The following is a 25,844-nucleotide window of genomic DNA, read 5'->3' as shown; positions in this document are numbered from 1 at the left end:
TATATTAAATGAATAGGATGTATGAATAAATTACTTGATATATACATGCACATGCAATTTTTCTGTTTCATAGACGCAGAGATGATGATGATGGACTGTCGCTGAGGATCATGGGAAGGCTAATGTAGGGTGGGGAATAGAGAAAATCAATAATCGTAAATTAGAGTTATTATTTCGTTTTGGTTTCCCTGTTTATTATTTGTTCTGTTTTGAGTTGAAAAAAGGAAAACAAACACCACTCACTCATTTTTTGGTCATACAGAAAAACAGGAAAACAAAATATTGAGTGTTTTTTTTGTTTTTTCGTTTTCCAGATTGAATGGAATACTTGAAGATGTCAGCCATGCTTGACCTCGGTATTTGAAAAATTCTGGTTACGGCCCTGGTCATATTTATGCAGAAACATAGAACATTCTAAAGGGTTCAAACTTTCAAGCACCACTGTATGCATAGATTCTACTAACTGTGTATTACAAATATTTTGTAAATGAGAAGCTAGATTTTGTTTGAACTAATAAATACAGGATTTTTTTCTTCCTTTTTCATTTTTTGAAGTATTTTGCTGTTTTAAAGCCAATCTGTAATGTTGATCAGTGGACCCAAGCTTTCAAACAACTTGGAAAATAATTCAGACAGGTATGTAGACTTGCATATTGTAGTTTTTGTTTAATTTGTACATACCAATTAAAGAAATACCATGGATTAGGTGTCATGTGTTTGTCTCCAAGTGAACAGTGGTAGTCATGTTTCTTTTGTTGCTCTACTGCTAGCACTGTAAAAGATACTCAGCACCATCTCAGAGAAAAGCAGGCACTCCAAGACTCCAGAGCACAAAGTAACAGCAACTGCATGACTTCTTTAATCGGAAACAATATCATGGACTCGGTGGCCGACAAGATGAAAGAAATCAGTTTATCAGATGATTCCGGGATTGACAGTCCAACTGGAGATGTGAATACTGAGAATTCAAGGGAAGTGAAAACAGAAGCACTGACCAATACCATCACTGAAAATGAGGACGCATCTGTGAAGGGTTTTGAGGAAGCTACAGTTGATGCTACTGTAGGAAGGGCCTCCAAGGCTGCAGGTAAAATTCAGAGCTTATACTTGTTAATTCTTACATCAGAGCTGACAAGTACTGATATTTCTGTCCTTCAGCAGATTCACAGAAAGGTTTAGATTCTTGGTGTTCATAGGATTTGAAGCCCTGTTTGGATGGTGAGACAATGAGAGCCATTGTCCTTCAAATGAATAAAAAGTACCATTTTGTTATTTATGTGTTGGTAGACAATCATTATGGATTTACTAATAATATTTGAACAGCAGGACTAAGTGGCATCCTGATTAAGTGTGAGTGCAGAATTTAACAGGCCTGTTCGTGTAACTTGGTGACAGCCACACCCACTTTTTTGTTCTCACAAACAGAAACCTGCTTGGTTTGTTCAGACATTCTATATCCTACCTGTAACTTAATCTTGGACTTTTTTTGAGATAAGCTGCTTTAATATTATTTGACAGGTGTGAGACGACAGAAACATCATCTTTCATTTCTGTGGTTGGTAGAAGAGAGCCTACCACATTTCCTATTCTCTTGCTTATTTGAGAACATTTTTGAGAGCCTAATTATGCCAAAATGTTGTCCAGAATGCTATTCTGGTCCACCAGATGATGAATCAATCCCAATTACAGGCGAAGTGCGCTTGGCTCCGGCCGAGCAGTACTGGAGTACGACAAGGGACGAGCCAGTGAAGCTAAAGATGAGTGAGTCGGGTCTGGGCGCTGATCCTCCTCTTACCATCCATCAGATGTTCCAGTGGACGGTGGACAATTTTGGAGATCACCCAGCCCTCTGCTCAAAGAAGGACGGTGCTTGGGTTACACTGACCTATAAGCAATACCAACAGCAGTGCCGAGCTGCAGCCAAGAGCTTTCTCAAGGTATGAGTCTAAAATATCTTTGTCATTGCACGAGTGGGTTTGTAACTTCCTTAATAGATGATATATGAGAAATTATATATATTAAAGAGTATATATCCTATGTATGTAACTGTAGCAACAAAGTAATATTATATACAGTACAAAAAGTATAAACAGTGTTTGGAAGTAATAGTAAAACAGCTCAGATGTACAAAGCAGCAACAAAACCAGTATAGTGTGGGAATGTAGATACCGAGTCTTCAAAAATAACACAATTTGGATAAATGTATTGTTATTACCTTAAAATTGAGGTTATTAACTATATCAGTTATCATTGTGTTGTAGTGCAACCCTTAGATGTGACAGTGACAGACAGCAGTTTCTCGTTCAGATGAGATATTTAGAGTGCACAGATGTATATAAAGTAGATATAGTTAAGGATTTGGGGTAAATTCAATGCATTGGAAGTCAACAGACTTTATTTAAAACAACCTTATTCAATATAAGCCCAATTCTCTATCAGCCTTACTGGTACATTCATTCATTTGGTTTAAAATGTTTACAGCTCGGTTATTTTACCCTCATAGTTCAGTGTGCCCCCAGTTCTTCTGGGACTGGAATGCCAAAACTATCTAAAGCAGTTTTTCTCTTTGTAGTGTAGTGTATAGTGTAGTGTAGTGTAGTGTAGTGTCATGGCCTCCAAACTAAGGTATTCTGTAACTGAATTAGTCCATGACATTTCACTTCACAACTTATTGAAATTCTCCATTAAACACGAGGGTGTATTTGTACCATTTGTTTTCAGCTTCACTGATGTCTGATAATTAATGCTTCATAAATTGATATCAGTATGCATAGTGGCCTTGTGAGGGTCTATCATACAGGGCATAAAACCATGATGTTTTGTAACTAGCTTTAAATCCATAACAAACTAAAAATATCATTTTTCATAAAGGCCTTCACTCGTTTACACTACAGTGTGCACAGAAGGTGTCTGTTGGCGTCATGCAAACTCTGAATGCAGGTTTTTCATTGTCGGCACTGAATGCATGAAAAATGTAATGCTTCATGTGCGTTCTGTTTAAAAGCTGCAGTTTGTGAGCTTTAAGCACATTTCGAGACTTAGTAAAATCAAATGATTTCAGACATACTTTAGAAAATCTGCAGTCTGCAATGTTGCCATGGGATTGATCTTACAAGGTGTCGTGTTCCCCCAAACTCAGTCCCCATTCAATGTACAACTGCTCAGGTGAGCCTCTTACTGGTGAAAGACAACCCTCAAAGCATATGTACAACCCCAAATGCAAAAAAGTAGGGATATAAATACAAAATTAAAAATAAAAAAATAAAGCAGTGATTTCTAAATGTACTTTGACTTGTATTTTATTGCAGACAGTATGAACCCAAGATATTTCATGTGTTGTCTGGTCAACTTCATTTCATTTGTTAATATACATCCACCCTCGTATTTCAGACCTGTAACACATTCCAAAAAAGTTGGGACGGGGGCAGTTTAGGGCTAGTAATGAAGCAAAACAAGTAAATAATGATGTGATTTGAAACAGATGATGGCAACAGGTGACTGTAATCATAATTTTGCACAAAATCAGTATCCAGGCAAGGCCTAGTCTTTGAAGCACAAAGATGGGCCGAGCATCTCCAGTTTGTCAACAGATGCATGAGGAAATTATTGAAATATTTAAAAACAATGTTCCTCAAAGAAAGTTAGTATGGGAAGGGCATATACAAAGGCATTTAACAGTTCAATTTGGATAATTTAAATGAAATGCTGAGTTCAAACATAAATATCGTGCTGAAGTAGACTGAACTTCTGAATTTAAACCCAGTATAATATTTTTGCATTTAAAACACTATTTAAAAAAAAGAGCTTAGTTGAAACTCAATGTCGTGTGTGTGTGTGTGTGTAGTTGGGGCTGGAGCGCTTTCATGGTGTTGGTATCCTGGGATTCAATTCTCCTGAGTGGTTCATTGCAGACATCGGTTGCATCATGGCAGGGTATTATTTCTTATATTCCTGTTCTGTATTCACGTTTCTTTGTTCAGTGCACATATACATCCAGACACTTTTATCTACAGGACATAGTTATGCAAGAGTGTGGGCAACCCTGACCAAACCAGACATGTATTTTGTTGACATTTGAAGTGAAAAGAAGTAAATGCAGCCACTGCAACAAACTGTTTTTTTTTAATGAAATTTTCTGCAAATTTTAAGGTACAGTTACTTTATATTTGAGAACCAAAAAAAGTAATTATGACATGTCCGGTGGTTTGGCCACCCTTCCACTTGTAGAACAAGGCCTTAACTGACTCGCTAGGACTTGTTAGTCAGGCCAAATATTGTCAGTAGTAAATGTCAGCTACTGACAATTCCAGAAACCAGAGGCATCTTGGAAACAAGTGCTGATGAAGTAAAAATTGAACTCTTTTGGTCAGAAGAGTTTGGGATAGTGTGGCAGCCAGTGGCACAGAATACAGTTCATAAGTAGATGGAAGAATGAAGTCCAGTAAATACCAGCAAATTCTTGACGCACATGTGACACAGTTGGTCAAGAAATGAAGCTGATAAGAAAATAGATTCTACAACAGAAAAATGATCCAAAAATTCATAAAAATCCACCATTAGCTTCTGAAGAATTTATGCTGAAGGTTTTGGAATGGCCATCACAGTCTGCTGACTTGAACATCGCTGGAAATCTGTCTGTAGATCTTAAATATGCTGTACCTGCAAGACAGCTCAGGAATGTCTCAGAACGAGAAACATACCACAAGTAATAGTGGTTAAAGGTCCATTAAAGAAAGATTAGAAACACTCCTAGCTGGCTACAAAAAGCATTTGCAAACTGTCAAAGGAGGTGTTGCATACTGACATGCAGACTGGCAATGTTTGCGCATGCCACAATTACTGATTTTGTTTCTATTTTTTTAAGTTAATCAAATATAAAGTAACTGTGCATTAACATTTGCAGAAAAGTGTGATTATAAAATAGTTGTAATGGTTGTTTTTACTGTGTTTACGTTCTTTTCACTTTAAAACTCAACAAAACGTTATTTGGTGAGGGGTGTCCAAACTTTTGCATAGAATTGTAGAAGTCAAGCTAAAATATGAAAAAGGATGCATGGTGAAATCATAGTTCAAAGAATGACAGATGATCGGTTTGTTCTTCAGAGGCCTTGCTGCTGGAATCTACACCACCAGCTCTCCAGAAGCCTGTCACTACGTGGCTCATAACTGTGAAGCCAATGTGTTAGTGGTTGAGAACGACAAACAACTCACAAAAATCCTCCAGGTATTTAGCTGATAAATGCATTACAATTACAGAATTGCAATTAAAAAAAAAAAATCCTAAAACATATGGTCACTTTGCAAAATTCCCTACCAATGAAGACTGTTTAGAACTGTGATGTTTTTGCAGAAAAAAAGCAATTCTTTGAAAAATTAACACATTTAAATTGCTGCCAATGTCTGTTTCTCAGATTAAAGACCAACTACCACATCTGAAGGCAATCGTTCAGTACAAGGGAGAAGTGAAGAACAAGATGCCAAACATATACACGGTAGGCCTGAAGTTAATTAGCATTGACCTGGCTTTTTTCCGTGGTCTATCAGATATACGGTATATAACTCGTCTTCGACTTGTTCAATATCATGCTAGCTGAATGGAATATATCTGATATACCACTCAAAGCCAGCTAATATTATTTAAATATGTCATTCAGATCTGTGATTTATTTAGTATAAAAAAATACGAGTTTCTCAACACGAGAAGATAAACTTCATGTCTTCAAGCCGTGTGATTTTCTTTTTATTATATAGACACATTCGCAAACAAAGTATCCAAATGTGTCAAAACAATTCATCAATATCCTCACGAGTGAGGATATTGAAAATTATTATACATACAGGACAGTTTTTTGATGGAATAAAAACTTTTTTTTTTTTTTGCGGTCCAAATCCTGCGCTCTGATTGGCTGGCGAGCGGGTACGGACCTCTGGCGACTCGCTCGTTCACAACAACAACAAGCATAGTAGCATTTTTTGTCAACATTTATCTTTTTTTTAATAAGATTTATTTATAATATCATCTCATCTCATTATCTCTAGCTGCTTTATCCTGTTCTACAGGGTCGCAGGCAAGCTGGAGCCTATCCCAGCTGACTATGGGTGAGAGGCGGGGTACACCCTGGACAAGTCGCCAGGTCATCACAGGGCTGACACATAGACACAGACAACTATTCACACTCACATTCACACCTACGGTCAATTTAGAGTCACCAGTTAACCTAACCTGCATGTCTTTGGACTATGGGGGAAACCGGAGCACCTGGAGGAAACCCACACAGACACGGGGAGAACATGCAAACTCCGCACAGAAAGGCCCTCGCCGGCCACGGGGCTCGAACCCGGACCTTCTTGCTGTGAGGCGACAGCGCTAACCACTACACCACCGTGCCGCTCTTTATAATATCAAAAATCTTATAAATTTTTGCCAGCATTTCTCAGGAGAATAGCATTAATTTTACAGCATGGATAGCGATAACGACAGTCTTCACAGCGAAAGCGAGTTTTACTACCCTGAGGAAGAAGAAATAAAAGAAAACATTTCAGGAGAAAGCTAAAAACCTGTAATTTGCTAACACCGAGCAAAAACATGGCTGAATCCTGAATGACTCCTATTTGTATAAATAAGGGACTACATAGGCGGCAAAATGTAGTTGTTTTCCTGCCATGGAAGTGCACTTGTATACCGAGAAGGAAGCAATTTGCATTACAGCCGTGAATGAGGATTCAAAATGGCGGCTCGCCTCGGTTTTCCCTTTCAGGTGCTCCCGTTTTCTGTTAGAATTTGGTAAAGAAAAAAATAAATATATTATTTACCAGCTTAAGGTCGGTCCGTATGGTGAAATACCGTGACCTCGGCCTTGAATATTGACCTCGGCCCAGAGGGCCTCGCTCAGTACTTTCAAGACCTCGGTCACGGTCAGTGGTGGATTTAGCAAATTGGGGGCCCCAGGCGAAGGTATGTATGGGGCCCCCCTCATCCGATCCGAAACAAAAAAAAATTTACCGACTGCATGGTGGATAGGCAGGTAAAGCTAATCTATAGGGAAGTAAAGGTTGGAGAGGAGAAAAAAAACATTCCCCTTTAAACCCTGCATACACTTCTTTGCTCCAAAATGAAGATGGAAAGCAGAGAACACACAAAGTGTAGCACTACACAAACTAATAGTCATGATGGAATCCAACAGACAATAAGATTTCAGATAACATCTGTCTTTGCCAAAATGCCAGGAAAACCAGCACTGTTTATTTTTTTTTTAAAGATCAGAACATTTCAAACATTCTATAAATAAAACTATGTACATGGTTGTGTGTGTGTGTGTGTGTGTGTGTGTGTGTGTGTGTGAGTGAGTGTTTCTCTGTGTGTGAGAGTGAGTGAGTGTGTGTGTGTGTGAGTGAGTTAGTGTTTGTGTGTGTATGTGTGAATGTGTGTGAGTGAGTTAGTGTTTGTGTGTGTGAGTGAGTGAGTGAGTTAGTGTGTGTGTGTATGTGTGAGAGTGTGTGTGTGTGTGTGAGTGAGTTAGTGTTTGTGTGTGTGAGAGTGTGTGTGAGTGTTTGTGTGTGTGTGTATGGTATGTGTGAGTGAGTTAGTGTTTGTGTGTGTGTGAGAGTGCGTGAGTGTGTGTGTGAGTGAGTTAGTGTTTGTGTGTGTGAGAGTGTGTGTGAGTGTTTGTGTGTGTGTGTATGGTATGTGTGAGTGAGTTAGTGTTTGTGTGTGTGTGAGAGTGCGTGAGTGTGTGTGTGAGTGAGTTAGTGTTTGTGTGTGTGTGAGAGTGCGTGAGTGTGTGTGTGTGTGAGTGAGTTTGTGTGTGTGTGTGTGTGTGTGTGTGTGTGTGTGTGAGAGAGAGTGCGTGGGTGAGTGAGTTAGTGTGAGAGAGAGAGAGTGCGTGGGTGAGTGAGTGCGTGAGTGAGTGAGTGAGGGGAGGTAAGAAGTGTGGACTGAGGAGAGATGAGGTGGCATTTGGCTCTAAGCAACTCCATATCCATGTGAATGTATGTGTCAGTGAGTGAGTGAGACAGTGTGAGAGAGAGAGAGAGAGAGAGAGTGTTCTGTGTGTGTGAGACAGAGAGGGTGAGTGAATGAATGAGAGAGTCTGTGAGAGAGAAAAGAGAGATTGTTCTCCACATCAGAGTCCTACTTGTTGATGTCTTCTCACAGGTCTTCACACGTACATGGTGCACAGCCAGATGTAGGAAAATGTAAAATAATAATAAAAAAATTGTCACCAACTAACAATATGGTCATCATCATTGGTGTCAAAATGGCCATCACTGGATAACTCTTCCACCTCATTTGTGTCAACGTGGACACTGTCGGTGATGGAAGGTGGCAACAACGTGTCTTGCTTGACGTTATCCTCCTCAGCTAGTGCCACTTCACAGCAGCTGCTGCTGTACCGGCATCATGTTCAGCATTTTGAATGATGTTGGCGTTGTTGTCGTGGTCTCTATTGCTAACAGTAGTTGTAAAAAAAAGTTTCCCAACTTAGGCAGCATTGTCACATATTTCTCAGCATCTTTTCGCTTTTTTCTTCTTTTTTTTTTTTGATCTGCTTGGGTAACTCCTTTTCATTTTCGCATTGTTCAGACTCCGGTCACTATGTGTTTACCTTTCGCGCTGCGCTGCGTTGCGTTGCGTTATGGACTAGTCCATTTCATTGTGAAATTATGGGGTGTATGTGTAGGGACAGATAACCATGAACTGGACATTTTAACTACTACTTCAACGTATTTCTTAGGAATATTAGTAAAATGTACCATACTTTTGAAGTGTTCATGAATCATGATAAGGGGCTTTTTCTTTTTTTTTTGAGGTTGGTTGGGGGCCCCCCTACAAAGACTGCTGGTGGGGGGCCCCAAGCAGCTGCCTACCTATGCCTCTATGTTAAGACCGCCCCTGGTCACGGTATTTCACCATACGGCCCTCCCAGCTGGTAAATAACACAATGTATTCTCTTCCCTTCTAGCGGGTTTCATTCATTTGGTTTGATAGCATGCAAAATCATTAGCATATCGCTTATCCTACGTGTATTACGTCATTCTACCCAATGGAGAAGGAGCGTTGAATATGGTTTAAGATATTGCATGGTTGTCAAGATAACATGACGTGACATGTCGGAGCTGATGCGAATATTCAATGAGAGAGTTTTGTGCTGTGCATGTGCAGAAGCATTTCTTTGTTCGCCAGCAGCGCCTGCAGTAAACTGTCACAGTGAATTGAAAATGCCATAAGATACGTATTACATGTAAAACGTCTGCGCTAGCAAGTGACTGGGACAATTTGTAAACAAACATGGCTGCCAGATTTGCACTTGCTCGTGGCTCTATGAACTTTGACTTTGTACATGTACATTGGATTAACAGAACATTGAATTACACTGGATCATAATTAGCATTGGATATTGGTATGTAATCCCCGTTCTTAACTTTTTTGTGAACTCTATAATTGTTCCATCGAATGTGTATGTATAATAATAATAATGGCTTTTTTTCATGGTATATCAGATATATTCCATTCAAGATATATTCCAGCAGCCGATATTATTTAAATATTTCACTCGATGTAATTCAGATGAAAAAGTAAAACTCTCGTGTCTGTACCGTATGTTCCCAGTAAAACACTTGTATCTCTCCCTCTCTCCGTGATTTTATATATATATTACAGGGGTGTCAGAAGCATTTTTAATGTGGGGGGGACACACTGGTGGGGGGGTCTGGGGGTCCATCCCCCAGAAAATTTTTTATTAATTAGATACCATTTCCTGCATTCTGGTGTATTTTTAACAGGTTATTAAACACCTAATTTTACCTACAAAAGTCACTTAATTCAATGAATATTTTAGAGACTCAACAATAAGTCCTCATTCAACTAGTCCATATATTCATCAGCCTGTTTTTAAACCCACTGCTATGCCTAAGATAATGAGATGAATGTGACACAATTTATCACCAACAATGACTTTATGGGTGCATTTTACTTTTTATTTTGTGTTTCCTTTTTTATTTAGTTTTAGATATAAACACAACATGCCACTGTGCCAAGCAATAGTGACACTGAACTGTATGTTTAAAAATAAGAATATTCATAATTTCACACACGGGCGGCACGGTGGTGTAGTGGTTAGCGCTGTCGCCTCACAGCAAGAAGGGCCGGGTTCGAGCCCCGTGGCCGGCGAGGGCCTTTCTGTGCGGAGTTTGCATGTTCTCCGCGTGGGTTTCCTCCGGGTGCTCCGGTTTCCCCCACAGTCCAAAGACATGCAGGTTAGGTTAACTGGTGACTCTAAATTGACCGTAGGTGTGAATGTGAGTGTGAATGGTTGTCTGTGTCTATGTGTCAGCCCTGTGATGACCTGGCGACTTGTCCAGGGTGTACTCCACCTCTCGCCCGTAGTCAGCTGGGATAGGCTCCAGCTTGCCTGCGACCCTGTAGAAGGATAAAGCAGCTAGAGATAATGAGATGAGATGAGATTTGTACTTTGGCCCAACTTTTTTGGAATCGGGGTTGTAGTTGAACATTAATTTAACGTGGCCTAGGGTTAATTTTGAGGGCATATAACAAAAGAATAAGGTTTTAGCAAAAGCTAGACATTGTGAGGTGCCAATGGGGCTGACGTCACCTCCTCTACTTTCAAGCAGCTGCATCAACATTTCTCTGCTCGCTTTGAGATTCACTCGCGTGCGGTGAGTTGTTGTAGGGAACGCCCAGAAAACCCGGAATGGATTTTCAGTGCTCTGTGTATTCTCTTATCGATCAAGTGGAATGGATTCTTTCACGAAGCAATAGAAACGGTGCTGGGTGAACTAATATTTTATGTTAAATGTGTGTGTGTGTGTGTGTGTGTGTGGGCGGGTCCAAACGAAGAATTATGAAATGTGAAGGGGACACGCCCCCTTCACATTCAATAGTGGTGACGCCCATATAAAATATATATATATATATATATATATATATATATATATATATATATATATATATATATATATATATATATATAAAATTCATCTCATCTCATTATCTCTAGCCGCTTTATCCTGTTCTACAGGGTCGCAGGCAAGCTGGAGCCTATCCCAGCTGACTACGGGCGAAAGGCGGGGTACACCCTGGACAAGTCGCCAGGTCATCACAGGGCTGACACATAGACACAGACAACCATTCACACTCACATTCACACCTACGGTCAATTTAGAGTCACCAGTTAACCTAACCTGCATGTCTTTGGACTGTGGGGGAAACCGGAGCACAACCCACGCGGACACGGGGAGAACATGCAAACTCCGCACAGAAAGGCCCTCGCCGGCCACGGGGCTCGAACCCGGACCTTCTTGCTGTGAGGTGACAGCGCTAACCAGTACACCACCATGCCACCCATATATATATATATATATATATATATATATATATATATATATATATATATATATATATATATATAAAAATTGTGTGTGCGCGCGCGCACAAAGTTTAACTGATGTATTATCTGTTCTTTTAGTGGACTGAGTTTATGAAGGTTGGGGAGGAAGTTTCAGATGCTCAGCTGGATGCAGTAATTAACGGTCAGAAGGCTAATGAATGCTGCACCCTTATCTATACTTCAGGAACCACAGGAAACCCTAAAGGGGTCATGCTCAGTCACGACAATGTAAGTTATAACTGAAGTGCTTTCATAAAAGGACTTTGAGAGATCCTTGAACATAACATTGTTTATACCAACTGTTAGTAAATCAACTTTTAATTAATAAGGTGCTATTTCGTTGTTCAAAAGAAGAGCTTCGGTTAATACATGGAATCTGATGCCCTTCCTCTGTTCAGATCACTTGGATTACAACCGCAGCAGGATCTACAATCAATCTGAACAATGGACAGGAATCTATAGTGAGTTATCTGCCCCTCAGTCATGTGGCTGCCCAATTAACCGACATGTGGATCTGCATTAGATATGCAGGCACCACCTATTTTGCCCAACCAGATGCACTGAAGGTTAGTACTGTATTTATATCAATCTCATCTCATTATCTCTAGCCACTTTATCCTGTTCTACAGGGTCGCAGGCAAGCTGGAGCCTATCCCAGCTGACTACGGGCGAGAGGTGGGGTACACCCTGGACAAGTCACCAGGTTGTCACAGGGCTGACACATAGACACAGACAACCATTCACACTCACATTCACACCTACGGTCAATTTAGAGCCACCAGTTAACCTAACCTGCATGTCTTTGGACTGTGGGGGAAACCGGAGCACCCGGAGGAAACCCACGCAGACACGGGGAGAACATGCAAACTCCGCACAGAAAGGCCCTCGCTGGCCACGGGGCTCGAACCCGGACCTTCTTGCTGTGAGGCGACAGCGCTAACCACTACACCACCGTGCCTCCTATTTATATAAATGCAGATCAAATATTAAAGAAGCATAAACGGTACAGTTAATATTAGCAGTTATTCGCAGAAGGTGAGGTGAATATTGATGAATAATAACCGAGATGAAGTCGAAGTTATTATTCACCGATATTCACTGAGCCTGGGGCGGATAATTGTTTTATTATAAATACACAGGTGTTTATTTAAAAAAAATCATATTTAAAAATTATTGATTTCAAACTTCAAAGGCGGCATTCGAATGCAATAAAGACGCGGCGCAAACTTGTCACTCATCAATGCCAAGTCACTTTGTTATGAAATACATAAAATACATAAAATAAATCACAATTCCAGCTTACCTTTGAATAGTTTTAGGGCCCGTTTACACGAGGACGCTGTCGGGTAAAAACGACTAAATATTTTATCAGAAGTGCCTTTCGTTTACACGAGGACGGCGTTTCCGAGGCTGAAAAACGAATAAAATTGAAAACGCCTTCCAGAGTGGATAAGTTAAAAACGGCCCCCGTTGCATATCCGTCTAAACTACCCAATACGCGAAACTCTGCTCGGATCTGCTCACGTCGGGTACGCGTTTACGTCATACATATGTCATATACTGCACATGCCAGCCCGGGAAGTAAGAAAGTAAGTAAAAAAGTAAGAGCGGATTACATCGATCTAACGGACCTTCAAGCTGCTCTGTGTTTTAATGCAGTAGATGTGTTTTCCTGCTCACCCGCCCAGCTGGAGCTCCCCTCAGTTTGGTGTCGCCAAGTTACACACACACGCACGCGCGTGCCACCTATTCAAGCCGCTCGTGAAACCATTTTTTTTAAAATAAATTTTCATACATACTCAGTATTAATTAATTTAATATGTATATGTGATAATTATATGTGATTAATGTATAATTAGTATTTACCCGCCATCATGTCATCATTCATATGGACCGCAATGGAAATAAGTTTTAAACTTTCTTGCGTTATCCATGTACAACTAGTGTATATTTTCCATATTGTATTTATTATATCATGTATATACATTGGTTTACTAAATAAACAAAAAAAAAATAAAAAATAAAAATAAACCCGAGACTGAAAACAAAACTAGCAGCCGAACGGATTTATTTTGCTGAGATGGACACTGCCTTTTCTCTTCTTCACCGAAACAAGAGTGAGTGTTACTTAATAAAGGCAGATTAAAAGAGTTTCGGTTTGCTCCTGCTCCTCCCTCGAGCACTACAGTACCTCAGCCGGACCGGTGTTCTGTAAAGTTATCCTAGCAAGTTCTCATACAGACCGTTTTATTATTCAAAACAAGTCATTACAAATTATTTGACTCGGCCAAAGACTCGACCAATACGCACAAAACATAAAAATCGGCAAATGCGTGAAATTCTCACCGATTTTCTATCAGCCCAGCTGATCGGTGGGACAAAACTACTGTTGAATTTTCCTACCCTCCTGGATTTCGCGCATGCGTAGTAGGCTTGGTAGGATAACTTGACAGAACAGCAGTGCAGATGTGCAGATCAGACAAGACAGAAGACGTTGCGCATGCGTGCAGACATAGCGGAGACATTTATGCGTCACCGTATAGACGCAGATTTCCTCCTTGAAAACAGTCGTATAGACGCGGAAAAAAGTGAGAACGAAAACGGACTTTTGCGTTTTTGTTTTATACCGTCCCCGTGTAAAGTGGGCCTTAGACCAAACTTTGTTGCATCTTTAGTTCTTTTAGGAACAACATTTTTCTTTCATAGTTTAGAATTCTTCCTCACTAGTGACGAAGCGATTGGCCGCCATTTTGCTGAGTCACTCTCGGTGATTATCAAGAAACAGTCCAAATTTCAAATCAAATCAAGTTCAAATCAAGTTTATTTGTACAGCGCTTTTAACAATAAACATTGTCGCAAAGCAGCTTTACAGAATTTGAACGACTTAAAACATGAGCTAATTTTATCCCTAATCTATCCCCAATGAGCAAGCCTGTGGCGACGGTGGCAAGGAAAAACTCCCTCAGACGACATGAGGAAGAAACCTCGAGAGGAACCAGACTCAAAAGGGAACCCATCCTCATTTGGGCAACAACAGACAGCCTGACTATAATATTAACAGTTTTAACAGGTATAACCCTCAACTGTCTTCATGGGGCCGTCCTTCACAGGAGTGGGGTGATAAAACTCCGACCAGACACAGGGCACCAGGATGGATCAAGCAGGTCCGAGGGGCAGAGGAGGCCAGCATCTCAATCCCAGGATCAACATGTAACTCAGACGGACAGATGGGGGGGGGGGGGGCTGGAGAGAAAGAAAACACGTTGTTAGGTATGCCCTAAAAATGACAAGTATTAAATCTGTGTGGTAGGCTCGCAGAGACGAGAGTCTTTACATCAGGCATAACACACAATGGCATGTTAATATGGTAAAAAATATATCATGACCTGCTCTGGCTGGATGCTTGATTGGGTGATGGGAGCACACTCCTCAGCAATGATGAGATGCAGATGGGACCCTTTGGGCTGGCCAAGACAATTCAGTTACATTTCACCGGGTCTGGGACATGCGACAGAATGTCTGACGGCCGATTCCCTGCAGGCTACGATAGCCAGTCGAGGTCTCCACCCTCTCCACCAAAAGATTTCCTTGTAACTCAGAGGGACAGATTTGGGGTGGGGGGGAGGGAAAGAAAACACAGGTGGTTAGGTATGCCCAATGTCACCTGAATAAGTAGGAACAGTATACATATTGCACCGAGTACAAGCAGGGACTCCGGCAACTAACTATGACAGCATAACTAAAAGGAGAGAGCCAGAAGGTAACACAGGCATGAGGGAGCCCCGGGACATAAAGCAGCAGCCACTACACCGTCAACAAACTCGAGTGAGCAAGCGAGTGGGGACTGACAGCATCCATACATCCCAGTTTACCAAAACACTATGTCTGAGGACCCTCCAGATCTACTCCTTTACCTCATAAACACCATTAACAAAAGGCTTGACTAAACAGATATGTTTTCAGCCTAGACTTAAATGCTGAGACTGTGTCTGATTCCCGAACATTACTTGGAAGGCTGTTCCATAACAGTGGGGCTTTGTAAGAAAAGGCTCTGCCCCCTGATGTAGCCTTCACTATACGAGGTACCAGCAGATAGCCTGCACCTTTTGATCTAAGTAGGCGTGGCGGGTCATAGAGGAGCAGAAGTTCACTAAGGTACTGTGGTGCGAGACCATTTAGTGCTTTAAAGGTCAATAGTAGTATTTTATAATCAATATGAAATTTGATTGGGAGCCAATGCAGTGTGGATAAGACAGGCGTGATGTGGTCATATTTTCTAGTTCTAGTAAGGACTCTTGCTGCTGCATTTTGAACTAACTGGAGCTTGTTTATGCACTTATTGGAACATCCAGACAGTAAGGCATTACAATAATCCAACCTGGAGGTAACGAAAGCATGGACTAGTTTTTCTGCATCATGCAATGACATTAAATTTCTTATCTTTGCAATATTTCTGAGATGAAAGAAAGCTATCCGGGTGATGTTATCAATGTGAGTTTCGAATGAAAGACTGGGGTCAATAATCACTCCGAGGTCTTTTACTGCTGCACTTGAAGAAACAGAAAGGCCATCCAGAGTCACTGTGTAATCAGAAAACTTACTTCTAGCTGTATGTGGTCACAAGTACTTCAGTCTTGTCAGAGTTAAGCAGAAGGAAATTAATAAGCATCCAGTGTCTAATGTCCTTAACACATTCCTCAATTCTATTAAGCTGGTGTCTCTCATCAGGTTTTGCAGACATACAACTGTGTGTCATCAGCATAACAGTGAAAACTAATACAATGTTTACGAATAATATCGCCCAGAGGTAACATATACAGAGAAAAAAGCAGTGGACCCAAGACAGAACCTTGTGGAACACCAAACTTTACCTTGGTACGTCTAGAAATATCACCATTTATATCAACATACTGATAACGATCAGTTAAATAAGAGCTGAGCCAGGAGAGGGCCATTCCCTTAACTCCCACAACATTTTCTAGTCTATCCAGAAGAATGGAATGATCAGTGGTATCAAATGCTGCACTAAGGTCAAGCAACACAAGTAGCGAGACACAGCCCTGATCAGACGCCAACAGTAGGTCGTTTACTACTTTAACCAGTGCCGTCTCTGTGCTATGATGAGGTCTAAATCCTGACTGATACATTTCATGGATGTTATTCCTATGTAAATATGAGCATAACTGCTGTGCCACAGCTTTTTCAAGGATCTTGGAGATAAAGGGGAGGTTTGATATTGGCCGATAATTGGACAGCTGAAGGGGATCAAGGTCAGGTTTTTTAATCAGGGGTTTGATAACTGCTAGTTTAAAGGATTTGGGTACATAGCCAATCATAAGAGAAGAATTTATTATTTTAGAAGCGATTCAATTACTCCAGGCATTATCTGTTTGAATAGATGTGTCGGTAAGGGATCTAGTACGCAAGTTGAGGCTTTTGATGTAGAGATTAATGAAAGTAATTCAGTTTCTTTTAGGGGAGTAAAACATTCTAACTGATGATCTGATACAGTTATATTGTTAACTACAAGGTCACTTTCATTGTCTAACCTTAAATTAGTAGTTTGAATTTTTTGTCGGATATTCTCAATTTTGTCATTAAAAAAAATTCATGAAGTCGTTGCTACTACATACTGCAGGTGTGCATGTGTTGATAGTGGACTTATTCCTGGTTAATTTTGCTACAGTGTTAAATAGGAATCTAGGATAATTTTTGTTATCTTCTATTAGGGAGGAGAGATATGTTGATCTCGCAGCACTAAGAGCTTTTCTATACTTCAGGAAGCTCTCCTTCCAAGCTAATTTAAACACTACCAATTTTGTTTGACGCCATTTACGTTCCAATTTTCGAGTGGTCCGTTTTAATGTGCGAGTGTCATCATTATACCAGGGTGCTAATTTTTTGTCTCTGACCATTTTCCTTTTTAGAGGAGCTACATTATCTAAAGTATGGCGGAATGTTGACTCTAAGCATTCAGTTGCCTGATCAAGTTCTGCAGGGGCTGACAGTGACCCAATCAAAGTTGACAGCTCTGGGAGATCATTTATAAAGCTCTGTGCAGTAGTTGACGTGAAAGTACATTTAATACAGTAACGTGGTGAGGTGCATATATTATTATTCAGACATATCTTGAATGAGATGAGACAATGATCTGACATAACTTCAGACTGTGGAAGTATGACTATATTGTCTACGTTTAATCTGAATGTTAGTATTAGATCAAGGGTGTGACCACCATTATGGGTCGGTCCTATGACATTCTGCTTAATCCCGACTGAATCTAAGATGGACACAAACGCTGTTTTTAAAGGGTCTTCTGGGTTATCAAAGTGAATATTAAAATCTCCGACAACTAAAGCTTTGTCTAAGGAAATAACCAGATCTGAGATAAAATCTGCGAATTCAGAAAGAAACTCAGAATATGGCCCCGGGGGCCTGTAAATAATAAGCAATGGAATTAACTGGGTAGACGTATTTTTTGAGGCTACATACATTATATGAGTATGAAGAACTTCAAATGTATTAAATTTATAACCAGGTTTGTGTGTTACACCTAGATAATCGTTATAAATAACCGCAACGCCTCCTCCTCTGCCAGTTAGACGAGGCTGGTGTATATAACTGTATCCAGGAGGACTCGCTTCATTTAATGCTATATATTCATTTGGCTTAATCCATGTTTCTGTTAAACACAGTACATTAAACTCCTGATCAGTAATGAGTTCATTAACCATTAGCGCTTTAGATGTAAGAGATCTAATATTTAATAGCCCCACCTTTAGATCAAAGGTGCTGGCAGCGGCTGTACAGTCAGTATGATCTAATTTTACATTGATTAGTTTACTGGAACAAACTCTCTGAAAATTTCTACCTTTTTGTTGAGCTCGGGGAACAGACACAGTCTCGATGTAGTGGGCCCTGAGTGACGACTCTGTGCAGCTAGCAGACAGTCGGTTTAGCCTGTTTGTCTGCTCCCTGGCCTTGGCTCTGGATTGTCAGAAATTAACTAGGCCTGTTCTGAGACTATGACCTATGCTGCAGGAAATGAGAGCAGCACCTTCCCGAGTGGGATGGATACCGTCCCGCCCTAACAGGCCAGCAGTGCCCTCAAAATTAGCCCAATTATCTATAAAGCCCACACTGTTTTCAGAGCACCACCTGGACAGCCAGCAGTTCAGCGACCATAACCTGCTGTAAGCTACATCGCCACGCCGCATCGGGATGGGGCCAGAGCATACTACAGCATCGGACATCACCTTCGCTAATTTAAACACCTCTACAAAGTTACTCTTAGTAACCTCAGACTGACGAAGGCGTATATCATTAGCTCCTGCATGGATAACTATCTTTGAGAACCTGTGCTTGCCTAGGACCCTAAGATTACCTGCTATGTCCGGTGCCCTGGCTCCCGGTATACACCTGACTAAAGCTCCTGGTGCCCCTAAAGGCTGAGCTAATTTCACATGCCGTATGATAGAGTCCCCTATAACCAGAGCTCTTTCAGGTTTCTCAGTGGGTGCATCACTAAGGAGAGCAAACCTGTTCGACACGTGACGCGGAGAGGAGTGGTGCTCCCGTGGGCGAGCCTCAGCGGTAGCTTTGGCTCTACGCTTATGCCGCCGAGCCATCACCCATTCGCCCCGCTGTAAGGGCTCTAATGCCGGAGTTGGGGGATTACTAACTCCACCTAGGGCGTCCAGACTTTCCCTAACAGAAACTACACTGTTCTCACGCTCACTAACCTGCTCTAAAGCCTGGACACGCGCTTCTAGCACTGTAGTCTTCTCCGTCAGAGAGCTAACTAATCTGCACTTATCACAAGTAAAGCTAATAGAGCTATCGCTAGTGACGGAGGAAGAATGACTAAACATCCTGCACTCAGCACACTGAACAGGCTGAAGGTGTGCCATGATGAAAAGATTCACGTACCTTAAATGAAGATCTGATGATATTAAAGCAGATCAGATGGCCTCCGCTTGTGGACTTTACACAGGAGGAGAGAAAAAGAAAGCTTCCGGTCTCGGCGTTCTTCCGAAAAAAGAAAGAGGAAAAAAAAGAGAAAAAAAACGGGAAAAAAAACGGAAAAAGGAAAGCGAAAGTGAAAAGTACAAAAATGAAAGCGACAGTACAATAAAAATGAAGAGGATACTGGAAATTTATTTGTAGAAAAAAAAGTTTAAAAAGGATTAGTAATTAACGCCGGCACTCGCGGGAAAAAGGACTCGGCGCGAACAACTCAGGAAGCAGGAAGTGCGTAAACCAGGAAGTCAGTGTCTCAACCAGTCAGCATGCACAATTTTCTAGAATCACCTGCGTATTTATACTAATTGAATTTAGATTTAGATTCTAGTTATAATCTTCATTACATCCCAGTATAAAAATACATGCTAAGCAATGGCAGTGATACAAGAGTGTATGATGTACTGTCAAACTGCAGTTGTTTTATGTGGGGTAAGTGGAAGTGAGATGAATATTATGTCCCTGCAGGGTTCTTTGGCCACCACTTTGAGAGAAGTGCGTCCCACAAGCTTCCTGGGTGTTCCACGTGTGTGGGAGAAGATGCATGAAGCAATGAAAGACATCGGTGCAAAGTCTTCTCTCATGAAGAAGACAATTGCAAATTGGGCCAAGGGTATAGGACTAAAGGCCAGCTACAACGCAATGAACAAGTATGTTTTGGCTCAAATAATTACCTTATACAGGTATTTCTTAAAGTTTGGAGTATTTTACAGAAATATGTGAATGAGTAATGTTCCAATGCTCTGATCTCCAGCAATACCTCAGTGCCCTGGGGCTTCACACTGGCTAATAATATGGTCTTTAAGAGGATACGTGCTGCTCTTGGGCTGGATCGCTGCACACACTGCTTGACAGCGGCAGCACCAATCACTAAGGACACACTGGAATACTTCATGAGTCTGAACATCCCCATCTATGAGCTGTATGGCATGAGTGAGAGTACAGGTCCTCACACCTTATCCTGGCCTGATAACTTCCGCATTATGAGGTTTGTCCCTTACTTTCACTTCCTGTAGATCCCTGAGATTATTTTCGTTTGCTTTTTGTTCAATTTGTATTCAAATGTTTTAATAGTACAGTGCCTTGCAAAAGTATTCATCCCCCTTGGTGTTTGTCCTGTCTTGTTGCATTACAAGCTGGAATTAAAATGGATTTTTGGGGGGTTAGCACCATTTGATTTACACAACATGCCGACCACTTTAAAGGTGCACACTGTTTTTTTTTATTGTGGACACAAACAATAATTAAGATGAAAAAACAGAAATCTGGTGTTAGGGTTTCTTCACCATCTCGAGATCAGTCCCCTCGCGTCACACAGAGCTCTGGGGGTGAGTCGCAAAAAAAAGACAGGAACCCCATGAGTTCACAATCTTTTATTCGCAAGTCCCCAAAGAGACAAGAAAATACAGGGGATTTTATATATGTGTGTTATCTGTGTGGATGAAGTGACATCACTGCAGAGGGTGTGTGTATGTGTGTGTGTGTATGGGGGGTGTGAGTGAGTGACATCATTTTGATATCTGTGTCTATGTGTGTGTGTGTGTGTGTGTGTGTATGACATCATTGCATGCTTCAGAGACTGTAGTGAAACCTTGAGCAGGTCACATCTTAATTACATCACTGTTCTGATGAATGTTCAGATGTGTGTGTGTGTGTGTGTGTGTGTGTGTGTGTGTGTGTGTGTGTGAAACCTTGGCGCTGTTCAGACACATTTCTGATCAATAATACACATTTCATATCAAAATAAGCAGAATATTCTGATGATATGATATGATAGCACAGGGCTGTCCCTGACGCACAGCCTGATCTCATGATATGATAGCAATGTTCAGACAGAATGGAATTTTTAAACAAAGATACTGTGTCTAGCTGAGACAGAAGGTCATTTTAAACAAAACAGAGGGTCACAGACTAAATCCTTTACAATTATTAAGAATAAATTCTTACAATTATTTATCCTTACAAAGAAATAAATCCTTACATCTGGAGTGTGCATAGGTATTCACTCCCCGTCAATACTTTATAGAGCCACCTTTTGCTACAATTACAGTTGCAAGTCTCTTGGGGTATGTCTCTATTAGCGTCACACATCTAGCCACTGGGATTTTTGCCCATTCCTCAAGGCAAAACTGCTTCAAGTTATGCCACAGATTCTCAATTGGATTGAGGTCTGGGCTTTGACTAGACCATTCCAAGACATTTAAATGTTTTCCTTTAAACCACTCAAGTGTAGCTTTAGCAGTATCTTTAGGGTCATTGTCCTGCTGGAATGTGAACCTTCATCCCAGTCTCAAAACTCTGGCTGATTCAAACAGGTTTTCCTCCAGAATTGCCCTGTATTTAGTGCCATCCATCTTTCCTTTAGTCCTGACCAGCTTTCCTGTCCCTGAAGATGAAAAACATCCCCACATCATGATGCTGCCACCACCATGTTTCATTGTCGGGATGGTGTTCTCAGGGTGTTGGGTTTTCGCCACACATGGCATTTCCCATGATGACCAAAAAGTTCAATTTTTGTCTCATTTGACCAGAGAATCTTTTTCCATGTGTTTGGGGAGTTAGCCACATGCTGTTGGGCAAACTCCAAACGTGATTTTTTAAGCAATTACTTTTTTCAGGCCACTCTTCCAGAAAGCCCCACTCTGTGGAGTGTATGGCTTAAATTGGTCCTATGGACAGATACTCCCATCTCCACTGTGGATCTTTGCAGCTCCTTCAGTGTTATCTTTGGTGTCTTTGTTGCATCTCTGATTAATGCCCTCCTTGCCCGGTCTGTGAGTTTTGGTGGGCGGCCTTCTCTTGTCAGGTTTGTAGTGGTGCCGTATTCTTTCCATTTTGTTATAATGGATTTAATGGTGCTCCCTGGGATATTCAAAGATTGGGATATTTTTTATGACCCAACCCTGATCTATACTTCTCCACAACTTTGTCTCTGACCTGTTTGGAGTGCTCCTTGGTTTTCATGTTGCTTGCTTAGTAGTGTTGCAGAGTCAGCGTCCTTCCAGAACAGGTTGATATATACAGACATCATGTGACAGATCATGTGACACTTTGATTGCATACAGGTGGCTCTTAATCAACTAATTATGTGACATATGAAGTGAATTGGTTGGACCAGCTCTTATTTAGGGGTTTCATATGAAAGGGGGTGAATACCTATGCACACTCCAGATTTCTGATTTTTCATGTTAATTATTGTTTGTGTCACAATAAAACAACAATGTGCACCTTTAAAGTGGTAGGCATGTTGTGTAAATCAAATGGTGCTAACCTTCCAAAAAGCCATTTTAATTCCAGCTTGTAATGCAACAAAACAGGACAAACACCAAGGGGGATGAATACTTTTGCAAGGTACTGTATGCATGTAAATGCACTCAGTGATACTGTACAATATAATGTTACTAAAATTAATTTTATCAAACAAATAATGTGAACTTAAAAAAACAACAACTAACAACTACTGATTGCAATTCACCAGAAACCACAAAAACGCACAAGTTTACTTATAATTCATGCAACCATAAAATTTATTCATAATCTCAATGTATTTCCACAGCTGTGGTAAGGTAATGGTTGGCTGCAAAACAAAGTTGGACAAGCCAGATGCAGAAGGAATTGGGGAGGTGTGTTTCTGGGGTCGTCATGTCTTCATGGGTTACCTGAATATGCCTGATAAAACCAAAGAGGCACTGGACTCAGAAGGCTGGCTGCATTCAGGAGACCTGGGAAAGCATGATCAAAATGACTTCCTTTACATTACAGGCAGGATAAAAGGTAGGAACGCTTAAACTGCAGGTTTTGCTTGATTCATTCATTACTATGACCAGATGGTTAGTGCCATTAGTCACTAATAGAGCTGCCAAATTTGTAAAATAAATGGCTCCAATTTGGAATTATTACTAAAAATAGGAAATTACTACACCTATACTGAAAACTGTAGTCCTTGATTTATTTATGTACATACTGAGAAAAACTTGGAGGTATGACTTCTTAAACTAAAACAAGAATGCTTGCTGCATGCTTTTTTTTTTTTTAACAGAGCTAATCATCACTGCTGGAGGTGAGAACATCCCACCAGTCCCCATTGAGGATGCAGTCAAGGAGGAACTGCCCATCATTAGCAATGCCATGTTGGTGGGAGACAAAAAGAAATTCCTCTCCATGCTTCTCACTCTCAAAGTAAGACAAGCAATATGTCTTTCAAGCTATTCCATCCAAAAATGATAACTGCCTTACTGTAACAGATAAAGAGACAAATGCTTATCATGGCCCCATTCATTTTTAACAGCTTCGAAGAAAAAGTATCTTTAATTAAGCGCTCGTTCAGAAAATTCATAAGTCAGTCCTTTTGCAATCCACAGTGTAAGGTTGATGACAATGGAGACCCCACAGATGAGCTGACCCCACTGGCTGTCGAGTTCTGCAGGAAACATGGCGTCACAGCAGGCAAAGTCTCCGAGATCATCGACAACAAAGAGCCAGTCATTTACAAAGTCATCCAGGAGGGTGTGGACAGGGTCAATGCCAAGGCCATATCCAATGCTCAGAAGGTCCAGAAGTGGACACTCTTACTGCATGATTTCTCGATATCTGGAGGCGAGCTTGGTAAGGATTTATTAATTAGTACATACATGCCTTGGATTATGCCATGATTTGATTATGTCAGAAATTTGTAAGACAGGGACATCAGCCCATTTTTTTCAATGTATGTGTGTTTCTGGATGATAATACTGTGAAAACCAAATAATAGATGTTCACACACACATTTGTCTTTATATATAAAATAGCTTTCCTGTGAAAGGCTTGACACAGAGGCAAAAAACAAAACAAAAAAAACCCCACCACTCAAAGCACAGTAGTCAAGTAAGAGTATTTTGCGACTCTGCAAACAGCAAATACAATAGACCAGACACTTTGGTATGCAGTTCGATAATTATACTCATATTGTAATAATAGTTGGACAACAAAATATATGAGCAAATCATTGCAGTATTGAGATGAGATTAAAAACATTGTGCGAGGCATGGTGGGTATAGCATTTCGTCTTCATAGCTCCAGGGTCTTGGTTTTATCCTGAGTTTTTGGTTTATTGTCTTTGTGGTGTTTCGCATGTGGCGTTTCCTCTTGGTTCTCCGATTTCCTCCCACCTCCCAAAACATGCCAATAGGTGGACTGACTACACTAAAATGTCCCTTGGTGTGAATTAGTGTATAAATATGCATGGTGCCTTACAAGAAACTGTTTTTCCATTTCTAGTTTTAGGCTCCAGATCCAGCATGAGATCCGGAGCAGGATAAAGCAATTACTGAGGATGAATGAATTTATAAAAACATTGCTATGAATGAAAAAGAATAAATCCTAAAGGACTCTATATTGTTCCTGAAGCTTATTGCAGAGCGTTTATAATTATTTTACAGCTCATGTTATAATTTAAATCCATTCCACAGTATATTAACTGGAAAAGCTTACAGGTTTCATGACAAATATTGTTCTCCCTATATGTGCCTTTTTCAGGTCCTACTATGAAGCTCAAAAGGCCAGTTGTCTCAGAAATGTACAAAGAAGAAATCGACAAGTTTTATGAAGTATAACTTCTTCTAGTTGACTAATTTGAGTTGAGGACATCAAAAGCTGGATAAAAAATCTCATGCACATCCAGTTCCTTTTGCATTGGTAAATATTGTATTGGCCTTTCCTCACTCCACCACATACACAACTAACAGGAGTGTCTCTCTCATCTCAACGCATCCACATATGTAGAAGACTTTCTGCTGTAGCTTGGACATTTGGTACAGACTAACCTCGATCACAGCTAAACCTAGTACCCGAAAATTTGCACACCCGTGTTCACTTGCTGTGTCTGTAGCAATATTTTTTACTACTTAAAAACTGCCTCAAGCTGCTTTATTCTTTTCAGATGGCATCAGTTGCTATTTGTTAAACCATTCAGATGCAACAAGTTTAGATTTGCCACAAAGGAAGGAATAAAATTGCATTTAGCAACTAAATAATGATCCCAGTGAGCTTGTTATCTATTTTTAGTAAATTATTTATACTTTCCGTACCATCCATATAATTTATGGTAAAGAGCTTTGTAAATGTTAAATGCCTCACAATAGAAGTTTAAAAAATAAGCCCAAGAGTGACTGGTTTTACTCTGGCCACAGTTCAAATTCCAAAGTGAGCATCCTTACTGATATGTAATGTTGTATGTGTGCATTTTATGCTATATTATGGTTCAGTTAATACTAACAGATGCTATTGCATGACCCTGAAGTTAACATGTTTTCAGTGTACTCAAGAAATATGTATGTAACTTCTAATATATATGTTTGAACTTTTGTGTGTGTGTGTGTGTGTGTGTGTGTGTGTGTGTGTGTGTGTGTGTGTGTGTGTGTGTGTGTGAACTTTCAAATG

At 40.5% G+C, this 25,844-nt stretch overlaps 1 protein-coding gene across 2 annotated transcripts; it reads left to right on the top strand.

Annotated features, from left to right (window-relative positions):
- Positions 1-560: 560 nt before the first annotated feature.
- LOC132872291 (long-chain-fatty-acid--CoA ligase ACSBG2-like) lies at positions 561-25,844 on the top strand. Of its 2 annotated transcripts, none has more exons than XM_060907038.1 (14): positions 561-636; positions 771-1,087; positions 1,690-1,937; positions 3,845-3,933; positions 5,104-5,224; positions 5,412-5,492; positions 11,487-11,636; positions 11,807-11,974; positions 19,896-20,077; positions 20,182-20,415; positions 22,984-23,201; positions 23,467-23,606; positions 23,789-24,032; positions 24,942-25,844. In XM_060907038.1, exons 1-14 carry the CDS (start codon positions 584-586, stop codon positions 25,016-25,018), a joined length of 2,322 nt encoding a protein of 773 aa, XP_060763021.1. In that variant the 5' UTR covers positions 561-583; the 3' UTR covers positions 25,019-25,844. The 2 variants fall into 2 exon arrangements, with proteins under 2 accessions (XP_060763021.1, XP_060763022.1); XM_060907039.1 differs by having other exon boundaries at positions 1,666-1,937.

The sequence above is a fragment of the Neoarius graeffei genome, chromosome 24 (assembly GCF_027579695.1).
Source record: "Neoarius graeffei isolate fNeoGra1 chromosome 24, fNeoGra1.pri, whole genome shotgun sequence".
Lineage (NCBI taxonomy): Eukaryota > Metazoa > Chordata > Actinopteri > Siluriformes > Ariidae > Neoarius > Neoarius graeffei.
The sequence above is the reverse complement of the archived record's forward strand: the minus strand, read 5'-3'. Positions and strand labels throughout refer to the sequence as shown.

Coding starts and splice junctions, on each gene's coding strand:
- LOC132872291 (XM_060907039.1), top strand. CDS start 584: ATGTTGATCAGTGGACCCAAGCTTTCAAACAACTTGGAAAATAATTCA. Junction 1,088..1,665: donor AAGGGCCTCCAAGGCTGCAG/GTAAAATTCAGA, acceptor CTGGTCCACCAG/ATGATGAATCAATCCCAATT. Junction 5,493..11,486: donor AGATGCCAAACATATACACG/GTAGGCCTGAAG, acceptor CTGTTCTTTTAG/TGGACTGAGTTTATGAAGGT.